The 13,666-nt window shown below is 44.8% G+C and overlaps 1 protein-coding gene across 1 annotated transcript in view; it reads left to right on the top strand.

Moving 5' to 3' along the window:
* Positions 1-13,666, top strand: part of LOC145411973 (uncharacterized) — a 458,683-nt gene that overhangs the window by 380,575 nt on the left and 64,442 nt on the right. The window contains exons 5-7 of the mRNA XM_080281944.1: positions 3,758-3,961; positions 11,622-11,776; positions 12,652-12,796. Coding sequence (XP_080138070.1) covers positions 3,758-3,961; positions 11,622-11,776; positions 12,652-12,796 — 504 coding nt within the window. The remainder of the gene's footprint in view (positions 1-3,757; positions 3,962-11,621; positions 11,777-12,651; positions 12,797-13,666) is intronic.

Here is a 13,666-nt window from a genome sequence, read left to right as displayed (position 1 = left end):
CTCGCATCATCCCATCCACACAAAACGTTTTCCAGAATTTTTGCAATAGCAGAGAGGTTTAAAGCAAAGGTGAAAAATACGCCACACCAGCATTGCGTATTAGTGCCCATTACCGAGGGGTTTTGTGCGCTTGATAAAAGGCATAAAGAGGGCATTTTAAGGTACAGACTCCAGTTTACCATTTTCGCCCGTGCATGGAGCTGAAAAAGATAAAAGAGCTGGGGCATAAAAGAGGGATCAAGCTGAATGGGGGCGTATGTGACGAAATGATAGTAATGTGGATATATTTGGACTGTGCTGTCCTGTTGGGATTGTGACTAAGGATTCGAAATGTGACACTTCCCTTTGTAGCTCTTCATTTTGTAACACTCCATCCCTGTACAGGTCCTTCTCCCTTTTGTGAAATCACCATTTTAAATTATCTTCCCTTTGTAACAACCCCCAATTCGACACCGTTTGTAACAATCTCTGTAACATCTCCATTTGAAACATTCTCGTTCTAGCAGTCCCTTTGTAACATTTCACCCCTTTGTAATGCCTCCTCCTTTTCTCACAACTCTCCCTCCCCTCCTGTCTCTCACAGCTTCCACTTCCTTCCTCCTCCTCCTCCCTTCATTTTTCCTCCATCCCTTCTTTTTCTCCTCCTCTCCTCCCTCTGGCACACTCCTGTCTCACATTTTCACTTCCTCTTCCTTCAGTCTTTTTGTTCCCCCCCCCCTCTCTCTCTCTCTCTCTCTCCTCTCTCTCTCTCTCTCTCTCTCTCTCTCTCTCTCTCTCTCTCTCTCATTGCTTTCTCATTCCCTATCAGCCTCTCTTCCATTCCTCCCCCTCCCATTTCCTCACCCTATCCTTCCTCCCTCTCCCTTTCTGTTGCTTCCCTTCATTCTGTCTCATTCTTTTCCTTCTTCACACTTTTTCTCCCTTCACACTACCCTTGCCTCCTCCTCTTCCCTTCCTCACCATCTCTCCCTTCTCCCCTTCCTCCAACTTTCCCCCTCCTACCTTCCATTGTCTCTTGCCTCCCCTACTTCCTGGTTCTCCTTCCTAAGTTCTCTACCCCTTTAGTTTCCTCTTCTCCCCCTCCGTCACCTACTCTGTCAACCCCTTCCTCTTACCTCCCTCTCCTCTACCCCCTGCTACGTCCCTCTAAACCTTTCCTCTGCCTCCTCCTCCTCCTTGCTTTACTCTACCTCTTTCCTTCTCCTCACTAACCGCTTTCTACTTTTCCCACTATCATATTCCCCTTCTTCCTTTCTCCCCTATCTTTCCTTCCCCATTCCTTGCCTCTCCCTACCCGGCCTAACCCCCTCCCCTACCTCTTCCCTACCATGCCAACCCCTACCTCCCCTGTAAATCTCTCCCCTGCAGCGGCCGCCTCAGCAGTGACTTAGGGGATGAGTGTGTGTCTTTACCAGGGGGGCCGAGTTTGTAAATACGTCTCCCTGTCTTAAATCCTCCTTTGTCCACTCAATCTTCTCCTTCCCTCTGTTTTCTCCTTCCCTCCCTCTGCCTCCCTCTACGCCCTACCTAACCATAACTCTGCCACACCCTCCCTTCTACCTCACGCAACCTCATTCCCTCCCTTGTTACTCTCCATTTCTCCCATGACTACCCTCTCCCTCTACTTTTCCCTCCATCATCCCTCGTTTCCTCTTGTCTACCCTACTTTTCCTCCCCGTTCCCCTGCCTCTACCTAACCTACCTACCCTCTGCCTACCCCCTGCCTTCCCCACTAAAGCTCTCTCCTGCAGCGGGGGCCTCAGCAGTGACTTAGAGGAAGAGAGTGTGTCTTTACCAGCGGGCCGAGTTAGTAAATATGTCTCTCTGTTGTTGAGTCACGGGGCCCTTACTCACACCTCTTGTACCCTCCCGTCACATTCTTCTCTCCTCTCTCTCTTCTCCTCTTTCTCCTCCTCCTCCTCCTCCTCCTCCTCTCTTCCTGCCTCTTTTCCCCTCCTTCTATCTACTTTTTCGTAATTTTATCTATCATATTCCCCCCCTCCTCCTTTAAGAAGTAGCTATCAAAGTTTTCTTTGTAATAAACAGCCTTTGCTTTGCTTTGTATTCTCTCTCTCTCTCTCTCTCTCTCTCTCTCTCTCTCTCTCTCTCTCTCTCTCTCTCTCTCTCTCTCTCTAGCATACCTGAACTCCTACAACTTGTACAGGAGTTGGGGTAACTACATTAACTATAGTGGTGCAACTCTCTCTCACCTCCCACCCCCCCTTCTACCCCTCTCTCTCTCTCTCTCTCTCTCCAAAGAATCGGAGTGAAGGGGTTGATATATCACTCGTCAGCTTTTCATCTGACAAAGATCCCTAACCCTTTTCAGATCAGCTGATGGCTAGAGAGTAGATTTGACTAGCAACCAAGGACACTCATTCCTGCCTCACCAAATTTCATACATCCAAGCTATCGACGGGACCCAATTCAGTCAGACAAAAGAGAGAGAGAGAGAGAGAGAGAGAGAGAGAGAGAGAGAGAGAGAGAGAGAGAGAAACGCCTATAGGTCCTGACACTACCCAGACGGTGTAAACGAACTTTTGACCACAACACTCCCCCCCTACATTATAAATATCCCTGCAATTTTTTTATGGCCACAATTATACACGTTCAGGTAATCAGCTTTTTCCGGCCAAACTCATTAACCGGGGACATGAAATAGCCAGATTGCCATTAACTCTGGCCTCCTGTTTAAGTGGATATTAGGGGCAATGCCAGTGAGGGTGGGAGATTGAGAGATTGAGGTGAAAATGTGGGACAGAGTATGGCAATGAGATGGGGAGGATGGAAATGAGAGGAGGGGATGAAATGTACAAGCAGATATAGATAGATAGATAGACAGATAGATAGGTAGATAGATTAAAAGAGTAGAGAAAGATAAAAACAAAAATACAGATAGAATGTTAGAGAGAGAGAGGGAGAGAGAGAGAGAGTAAACTTTCATATCACCATCTCTCTATTATGATACACCAGGATTTTAGACCAACAACACAGAGAGTAATGGAGTTAGAGGCTCATCAGGCCGTGAACAACAAACAACTTTATAAACTGTAATTATCCCGGCATTTGTTCACGCTACTAATGCACACACACAAAAAAATAAAGTGCTTAAAGTCTGTGCTGGTATTATGTGGTATGATGGTGTGCTGGTGAAGGTATAATGTGGTATGATGGTGTGCTGGTGTAGGTATTATGTGGTATGATGGTGTGCTGGTGTAGATACAATGTGGTATGGTGGTGTGGTGATATACGGTTCACGAAATACCAACTTGAGCGTCAGCATACCACCTGACCTGACATATTCTTTATTCATGGGCGCTCTTTTAACCCAACTAAATAAAAAATAATAAAAACGTTGGCTGGTAGCACGAATACATATATATATACGGTATAATATGACACTGACTGACTGACAGACGTAATGGACAATGCCTGTACTCCTGAATAATATAGTGTAGAACAGGAATAATTAAATAAACTTCCCGTAGTGAAAGGGTCATGACAATTTAGTCTCAGATGGGGTTATACGAAACTTTTTTTTCATTATTTAACCTGGTTCAGATTTTTCATCAGACTTCTTAGCTTTTTCTTTTTTATCAAACACTATGAAACTATTTTGCAATTAATTTCTGGAATTTTCTTTTTACTTAATCTCTTTGGAAATCATAATACATTATTTATTTTTAATTTTCTCTTTAACCTATCATTTTGGGAACTTTAAAAAATGTCTAATTAATAAACTTCTCTCCTCTTCCAGGCCGCCCAACGCCAAAGGTCCGCTGGCTGGTGAACGGCGAGGAGAAGCCTTCCGAGGAGACCCAGGAGGCCGGAGGTGTAACAAAGGTGACGCTGAGGGTGGCTAAGCTGGGCAGGAGACACCTCCACGCCGTCTTTGAGTGTACCGCTACTAACTTCAATGATTCTAGCCCTGTTTCGTCTACCGTGACTTTGGATATGAATTGTAAGTGTGCTCAGTTGTAATCTCTCTGTCTGCCTGCCCGTCTATATCTCTGTCTGTCAAGGTTAGGGTAAGTTTTTGCATTAATTCTCTCTGTGGACGTCATATTCATTCACTATTTTTTCCAAACCTTTACCTTATATGACGTTCTTTAGCAATGCAAAACGAAGAAATTTAAAGGCTAGAAGCTTGCAATTTTGTCCCCTCTATGGAAATTCATACAGGAAAGAATAAAAAAAAAATCAAGGCCCGTTCATTTCGAGATACCCAACATGCGGTGAAAGGCAGATGAAAGACGACTGCTGGTGGCGTGACTGGGTGTGTGTGTGTATGAAGGACTAAGAATGCCAATCATCCCTTACATTAAAGAGCTGCACGAAAGGAAGGAAAAGAGGTGTGTGTGTGTGTGTGTGTGTGTGTGTGTGTGTGTGTGTGTGTGTGTGTGTGTGTGTGTGTGTGTGTGTGTTTGAAAGGAGGTGTGGTTACCATATCTGGTCTCTCAAAACTGGTATTAATTTTTTTTACTTAACTATCTTCTCTGTCCTCTCTTTCTACTACTTTCTCTCTCTCTCTCTCTCTCTCTCTCTCTCTCTCTCTCTCTCTCTCTCTCTCTCTCTCTCTCTCTCTCACACACACACACACATCGTCCGCCACCAAGCACCAGGAGTGGCCTCTTCACAATATTTTTTTTTTTCTTCTTCTTCTCGAGCATTAGGCGTCGTCAGATCCTATTTCGATGCCAGGGGAAGCTTTGGGTATCATTCCGCTTAAATGCACCTTAGTAAGACTCTCTCTCTCTCTCTCTCTCTCTCTCTCTCTCTCTCTCTCTCCTTGCCGCAGAAGACGAATGGTCCCACTGGTACGAGACTGAATAGACACTTGTAAAAAAATAAAGAAAAAAAAGGCAGAGCAAAACAAACCTCCAATACAAAGAGGCGAAGTGAGGCGTGGCAGAAGCAAGGAGTTTATCTAAGTGTATTTTGGTCATGTGGAGACGATGGAGAATGAAAGACTGACTGGAAGAGGTTGTGAGGTGATACTCGAGAAGGGGGAGAGAAAGACCGAGGATGCGATGCAAGATAGTGTGAAGAGAGAGAAGGCTTTCCGAACGGGTAAGATCTGGAATGTCACAGTCTAAGAATTTAGACATTTTTTATATGGTACAAATTTTTGTCTAGTTTCGTACCCACACCCACACAGCCACCGAAGATCTCTCCTGGTTTTCGAATTTGCGGAACATTTACCTCGGTTTTCGAAATTTGCAGAACATTCACCTCGGTTTTCGAATCTGCGGAACACTCACCTCGGTTTTCGAAATTTGCGGAACATTCACCTGGGTTTTCGAATTTACGGAACACTCACCACGGGTTTTCGAATTTGCGGAACTCTCTCACCCCCAAGTTTTCGGATTTACGGAATGTGTTGTGTCCGGTCTGTGGGTGTATCGAGCCCTAACCAACGTGATAAGGAACGATAACAAACCTGGGATGTCTGCTCGCTAAGGGGTCGCCCAATCTCACACTCTCGCTCTCTGGAAAGTCGCTCACGGTTTTCTGTCGCTCGCGGTTTTTCTCCTCCCGTAATACGATTTTTCCGGATGCACCCAGTCCGGAAAAAGAGAGTATTGTGGCCAGAGTTTTTGGAGGAGTGTTGTATTTCTCGGGATATTTTCTCGGCGATTTACAAATTTCAGATACTTGGTGAGGTTTGGGCATTATTTTCTGGCCACTAAGTTACTCGTAATTTTCCTAACTAATGCATAACGTCCCCAGCTCTCGCGGTTCTTTTTCAAACGTCTCCTATTTTTTGCAAAATTTTTTCGTGAGGCCTAGAGGTGAGAACGTGTATTTTTTTCCCCAAACTCTGTTATACGATTTTCCTTTATTTACCTCATCCAGATCAGAGAGATACAGTAGTGTTGTGATGATGATAAGGGTTGTGATGATGATGATGGTTGTGATGATGATGATGATAATGATGATGATTTATTTTTTATTACCCTGTACTTCGTGATAATTTATGGCTGTTTCGTGGGGTAAGGGATTCTCTCTCTCTCTCTCTCTCTCTCTCTCTCTCTCTCTCTCTCTCTCCCCCTTTTCCTCCAGTCCCCAATAGAGCGCCTCCCCACTGCAAGTTCCTGAGTCTGCCTGATTTTCTGGTGACGTATATGTGAGACACAAGACTTGGCCACTTTAAGCTCCTTTCCCGCAGTCCAACCCCTTTTACATTCAATGGCCGAGTCTCCAGCTCTCCACCTCCACTGACTGACTGGTGGAGAGAGAGAGAGAGAGAGAAATCCTCCTTATCTACCTTTTAGCTGCCTTTTGCCAACTTTATATTTTGCTTCTATTCACGTTACTGAAACCACTGAACTAAAGGCGAGTAAATAAATAAATAAATATAAAGACAGTGACAATCATTTACAAGGATTTTAATATTTCTTCCGGTTAACGCATGATTATTTCCCTCCTTCCCTCCCCTACCTCCATCCTTTTCTCCTCCATTTACCCTCCTCTTTAACCCCTTCTCTTCTCTCCTCCTCCCCCCCTTCTCAACTTCCTCCACTTCCTCCTCCTCCTGTTCCGGTTCTCCCTTCTCCTCTCTCCCGTTCACTTCTTTCTCCTCTTCTCCCCCTCCACTTCTTTTTCCCTTCCTTTTTCCCTTCACTTCTTCCTCCCCCGTCCACCACTTCCTCCATCTCCTTCCTCCACTAGTTCTTCTCCCTTCTCCCCTTCTTCCCCTCCTCACCTCCCTCTCTTTATCCCCCACCCACTTTTCCCTCACCCCTCTTCAAAAACCCATCCCTCCGCCCTGAATTCCTCCTCTCCCTTCCCCCCTCCTCCACGTCCCCCCTTCCTCCTTACCCCCACCCTTTGATCCTGGTCTGCTGAGGCATATTTTTCCCCATGAATATTTTCCAGTGAGATTCCTTTGTGCACTACGAGATACTGTCCTTGGCGATTACATTTGGAACCTAAGAGACCTGCCCTTAAATCTATTGTATTTTTAGGGCTCGCTCGCTTCTCTCTCTGTGTGGCTGGGTATATCTGAATCTCCTCTCTCTCTCTCTCTCTCTCTCTCTTATACACACACACACACATTCCCTACTAGAAGAGTATTTCTGTAAATAATTAATTTAAAAAAAAATAATGATGTTGACGAATATGACGACAATGATAACGATGATAATGATGATGACAGTGAAAATTATAATGAAGTTAACAATCACCCCGTAAGTGTACACTCTATTATATAATTATCCTCCCACCTCACACTCGATCTCCATCTCTTCATTCTCCAGTAAACTTCTTCTTACTTCACTCTGATGACAAAATTTATCTATTACTCTTTTTCATAGACAGAGAAGACATTATTCATTCCCATCTCGTAATCTATCTATCTGTCCATCTATCTACGTACCTATCTATCTATCTACATTTTTTCTTTTCTATTTTTCATCTCATCCTCCGACTTCCCCTCCTCCCTAAAGATTCTTAAAGAGGCTCAGTTGACTACTTCACACAGAGACCCTGGAGCACACTCGCCTTGAGAGAGAGAGAGAGAGAGAGAGAGAGAGAGAGAGAAAAGGAGGAGTGAAGGAAATAGACTGAGAGAAAGAGAAAGATATAAAAGACAGCATTTGTTACCATCTCTCCTCCATCCAGAATCTCTCAAAATAAAAGGTTCGTGGGGCCTCAAGAGACATGGGCGGCTCCAGTGTTCGAATCCTTGGTTGTAAAATGATATGCTGCAAGGGAGATATCGGGCATAAGTCTTGTGAGATGGAAGGGGGAGGGGAGGTGAAATTTCTTGACTCCGGATGTTCCTTTGCGTCTCTCTCTCTCTCTCTCTCTCTCTCTCTCTCTCTCTCTCTCTCTCTCTCTCTCTCTCCATCTTCTTCCGCTTCTACCCCCTCCCTCATGCTCTTTCTTCCCCTCTCACTCCTTCTCTCTTCTCTCCCTGCCTCAATCTCCCTCCTTTTCTTTCTCATCTTTCTCTTTCTGTCTCTCCTCTTCCGCTCTGTCTCACCCCACCCCCCGTCCAGCGCCTAGGAGTGGACACCGCAGCCCTAACGGCGGACATTAGGGGCCAAATGTGTAGCGTTGTGGCAGCCTAAGTGTCCACCCCTGTCTGTCCCCCTGCCTGCCTCCCTGTCTATCCCCTTATCTCCCTCTCTATCCCCCCTGCCTATCCCGTGCCTCCCTCCCTACCTGCCTACCCCATTCCTCCCTCCCTGTCTTCCCCATGACTCCTTCCCTATCTGTTCTCCTGTCTACCCCCTGTCTCCCTCCCTGTCTCTCTCCCTACCTCCCTCTCTGTCTCTGCCTACCGCCAAGCCTCCCTCCCCGCCTGTCTCCCTGCCTTCCCCATGCCTGCCTCACTGTCTACCACTCTCCCTGCCTCTGATGGTCCTCTCTATACTCTACCCCCCCCCCCTCACTTCCCTCTGATATGACCCAAGGCGAAATGGAAACAATCATCATCATCATCAGCGCCGTCGTCAGTGTCATAGAATCGACGTCGTCATCGTTATAGTCATCATCATCATCATCATCATCACTGTCATTTTTCATACTAACGTCATCTCCACCAGCATCACCATCACCGTCACTGTTATTTTTCATGGCACTATAATCTTCTTTATCATCACTATCATCATCATCATCATCATCACCATCATCATCATCATCATCATCATCATTGTCAATTTCCATGGTATCGCCCTCACGAGCATCACCATCCCTCCTGTCATCATCATTAGACGCCTTGGTGGTGGTATGATACAATGCTACGGTGATAAGATGGGGTCCCTCTGCCCTTCTGATCAGTTCCCTTTCACGACGCGTAAAACACAAGCTTAACCCCGTTTAACAAAGCTGCCTGTATAGCTGCGAGACCGCCAACCACAGACATACATACATATACATAAATAAGTAACGTGTATACAACACATGTTTATACGTAAATACACTCATACATAAGCACACACAAGGAGTGGTAAGGTTCAGGTCATGGTTCTTTCATTTCTTCAGCGAAATGAAAGAGGGAAACGGTGTCTCCATCATCTCCATCTCATTTGCTGTTCTGTACGAGCTACAAGCCAATTTTTAGCACAAGTGATGGTAGGTGGAGAGCCCTATTCTTATTCTACAGTACTTCCTTGCTGACAACCATTTTCCTTGCTTTGAAATATGCTGACAGTATTGTTTCTCCACCAACTCACCAATGCATTCTATCTGTATATCCTTCATTTTAACCCCCCCCTCTCTCTCTCTCTCTCTCTCTCTCTCTCTCACTGCTGCCGGCCTATGCTCACCACGTACTCACAGCCACAGACGCCAGTTACCCTAATGCACCAGCTTGCACATGGCCAGCCTCGTGGTCTTGGTGGGCCCCCTGACACCTCATACCAGTTTAACCCTCTCATGCTTGGAACAACTCTAGCAGTCCATTCCAGCTAATCCCAGACGATTTTATTCAGTTGTCAGTGAATAAAGGAGCCTGAGTGTCAATACTGAGACCAATTACCTACTTTTATGCAATATATACAATATATATATATATATATATATATATATATATATATATATATATATATATATATATATATATATATATATATATATATACAAGAGAAAACAAATGCCCAGTAATCGTAGTCGCGTAGGACGAGGGCCTGGGTAGGGTCGTGTGTGTGTGTGTGTGTGTGTGTGTGTGTGTGTGTGTGTGTTTCAAAGGTTACTACAACGAGACAGGTCGTTAAGAAAATGTCACTTAAATACCAACATCATCCATGAAATATAAAGAATGAGAGAGAGAGAGAGAGAGAGAGAGAGTGAAAAAATTGTTTTGCTTGTACCTTCCCCCACATGAAGGGAGGATTTCACTAAACCATAAAAATGACAACAATATTTGACTGGGTGCCAGTTCTCTCTCTCTCTCTCTCTCTCTCTCTTGCATAGGGATTTTTCTGTATCATGTCCGTTCCCTGTTCAGAATACTTGTTCACATTTTTAAACTCCCAACCTCAACCAGTTTTTCCCCTTTCTCCTTTTTTTCATCCCCATCTCTCTCTCTCTCTCTCTCTCTCTCTCTCTCTCTCTCTCTCTCTCTCTCTCTCTCTCTCTCGTTTCGCAGGATATCATTAGCAATCTATTAAAGAGGCTCTGCAACCGGAGATGGTGCCATTAGTGCGGTAAAAGCCTTAACTTCTATCTCAGGAACACTACAGGCTGTGTGTGTGTGTGTGTGTGTGTGTGTGTGTGTGTGTGTGTGTGTGTGTGTGTGTGTGTGTGCCTTTATTCTCTTGCAAATCCCTTACTTTTTTTCCATTCCTCTCAAAAATTCCTCTTCCTTTTTTAGCCGCCTAAATATATCTTGCTCCCTCCAATACCACTTCTGTATTCTCTCCCTTCGTTCCTCATTCTTCTTCCCACAGCTCTGCCCACACATTGTCCCACTCCCTCACACAAACACACACACACACACACACACACACACACACACACACAAACACCACCTTTTTCTTATTCATCCCAGTACATCTCATCAACGCAATTTTTCTCACATTCGCTCTCAGTTTCCTCCTCTCACACACTCCCCTATCCTGAGTAATTTTGCCGTCCGAGTCTATATTTGGCCGTGCTTTACCTGTTATCGAGAACTACCTTAAAAACTGTGATGAATTTTGCATGTTTGCCTCTCATGTTCACAACTGTCATTTATTATTATTATTTTTAAGGAACTGTAAACATCACTCTTTTATTGACTTCCCTCTCAACCTCCTTATTACTCTCAGAAAATTCAGCTGATTTCATGAGTCCTGTATTTGTGAGTGTGTACTGTGCGTTATGAAAGAGTGAGAAAAAATCCTAAGAATCTCCTTGTTTCTGCAACTAAAAGGTTTTATTTAAAGTACGAGAGAGTTAACAGTACAATATTTTCACAGCTTTCCATCCAAGACATGTCAGATATGCTTCCCTTCCCCTCACCCTCTCATCACCACCCTTCACCTTCCCCACCTATCTCATTCTCACCACTACCCTTCACCCTCCCTACCATCCTCACCCTCCCAATCAACCACACTCCCTAACCATCCCTCGCCCTCTCACCACCACCCCTTGCACACAAACTAACCATCCCTCTCATCACTCGTACCCTAACCCTAACCAGCAACCCTGCCCTCACCCTTAACACCCCTCCTGCCCTCATCTTCCCACCACGATAACAACTTTAGCATAACCACACAAAGGACCCTCTCGCCACCCTACACCACTCACTCTCACCCCGTCCCAGCCACCTGTTGCCCTCTCCGCCCCCCTCACCTGTCTCATAAGCAGACCCCTCATCCCTCTCGCATCCAAGAATTTACACCTGCCTTACACTCGCACAACTCCATCATCCACGGGTTAAATGAACCTTTTAGTAGGGTATTTTCATACATTTCATTCCAGCTACCAACAAATAAGATTATCCAGCTGCTATTACTTTCCTTCCATGCATAGTTCAACAGTTCAATATGAACATTCTGAAAGTCTGTTACCTCTCTGACGGTATTTGATCTCTTATCCTTCACACGTTCAATCCTTCAATTACGGACGATTTTATACCCTTGCTACGGCCGAAAAAGATAATTAACCTGCATTTTCATTCCTCTCCTCAGTCCAACCGATGAACGTGACCATCCTGAGCGGGAGTGGGAGCCTGAGTGCGGGCAGTGACTACGAGCTGGTGTGCCAGGCTTGGGGTTCCAGGCCCTCTGCTATCATTACTTGGTGGAAAGGGGGCACCACGGCACTCAAGGATGCTGTTATGACGGTGAGAGGAGTAGACAGACAGGCAGAATGATGTTGTGACGGTGAGATGAGTAGACAGATAGGTAGAATGCAGTTATGATGGTGAGATGAATAGACAGATAGACAGAATGATGCTATGACGGTAAGATGAGTAGATAATTATGATGGCAGAATGCTGTTATGACGGTCCCTAATGCTCTGCTTATTCACTTATGCTTCAACTCACGCTGATTGATCATGTGACTCATGCTGACCAAAAGGAGACTCTCAGGACTTTCTGAGTTACATATTTATTTTTATGGGAGGCTGTTGCGACATCTACCTACCCACCTATGTTTATCTATCTGCCTGTATCTATGTAGTTACAGACCCGACATCCTCCAAGGGGCAGTACTTCCGCCAAAAAAAATCCAAGCCTATCTGTTACTACTCATTAACAACCCAAAGTCCCCCAGTACATATTATCCTCCCTCATACACTCCCCTACCTAAATGTTACATCATGCCCATTTGTAATATTATCTTCACAGTGTCATTACATAGAGTACTCGTTGCTGAACATTAAATACCGACTTTTTAATAACGTGTGCGTGAATGGGTGGGGCGCAGGCAAACACGAATGGCATTATGATAGTACGAGTGGGTGTTAATGAGCTTGTGTTTTAATTCCATGTATTGCTGACCAGGGTGTGTCCAGAGTGGAATGACCATACTGAGAGACTGGGAGATAAGAGACTGATAAAGAGTACAGATTAGAATGGAGAGTGTGTGAGGAAGGAAGAGGCCAAGAAGAATGTGAAAGGATGTGCGAAAGATTTTGAACCAATATAGATCTGAGCGTGGAGGTATATTTTCCACTTTTCATTACCTAACCTATCCCCCTCCTATCCACTTCCAGACGTCCCCAGATAGCAATGTGACCACCTCCATCTTGAAGTACCGTGCCGAGATGAGCGACAGTGGCAAGTACCTCACCTGTCGCGCCCACAACAAGGACATCCCACAGTCAGCCAAGGAGGACGGTCTCAGGCTCAATATATTCTGTGAGTACCTACCGAGACAACATTTTCCACAATTTTTTTTGAGTCTGGGGGAATTTATTTATTTGGGGAAGTACAATACCTCAACTCCCCAGCTTACGAGGAGGATATCACGCAGTCTGAAAAGGATGATGGCTTCACATATAATACATTCCATGAGTACCTACCGAGACAATATTTTCGACAATTTTCTTCTTATATCTGAGGGAAGCTATTTATCTGGGAAAGTACCTCCTCTGTCTTGCTCCCCAAAAATGACATCCCACATTCGGCCAGAAACTTTCCTCGCCTCGTATTCCTCCTTAAGTACAGAGATATTAAAAAGAACTTAACTCCCTCGCTGCCCTGAAGTCTTTGGCATTATAGTCTTCCCAATGCCAGACGATTTTATTCAGCTTAAGATGGACTGCCTCGTAGGAAGGGGGTTAAGGGGGGGAGGGAGGTTTAAAGCCATCACTTAACTGTTGCTAATTTCTCCCGACACCAAAGTATTTCATTTTGCATTCCGGAGTTTCAAAATGTTTCGTTTCTTTCCCTGCGGCGGGCCATTAACGTCACGAAAAGTTGTGTTCTTGTCGCCTGGAGGGAAAGATTGTGATTTATTTGAGAGAGAGAGAGAGAGAGAGAGAGAGAGAGAGAGAGAGAGAGAGAGGGAAAGACAGACAGACAGACAGAGAGTTTTGTGTGTGTGTGTGTGTGTGTGTGTGTGTGTGTGTGTGTGTGTGTGTGTGTGTGTGTGTGTGTGTGTGTGTGTGTGTATTTTGTGCGCCAGTGTTTTTTTTTTTTCTGTGTATATGTGAGTTATTTATCATGTTCCTGTTATGATCAAGTCTAATCTTTACATTATTTTGAACTGTAAAAAAAATATATATA

This window comes from Coenobita brevimanus, chromosome 91 (assembly GCF_032717465.1).
Source record: "Coenobita brevimanus isolate Jiangsu-jjx chromosome 91, ASM3271746v2, whole genome shotgun sequence".
Classification (NCBI taxonomy): Eukaryota; Metazoa; Arthropoda; class Malacostraca; order Decapoda; family Coenobitidae; genus Coenobita; species Coenobita brevimanus.
The sequence above is the reverse complement of the archived record's forward strand: the minus strand, read 5'-3'. Positions and strand labels throughout refer to the sequence as shown.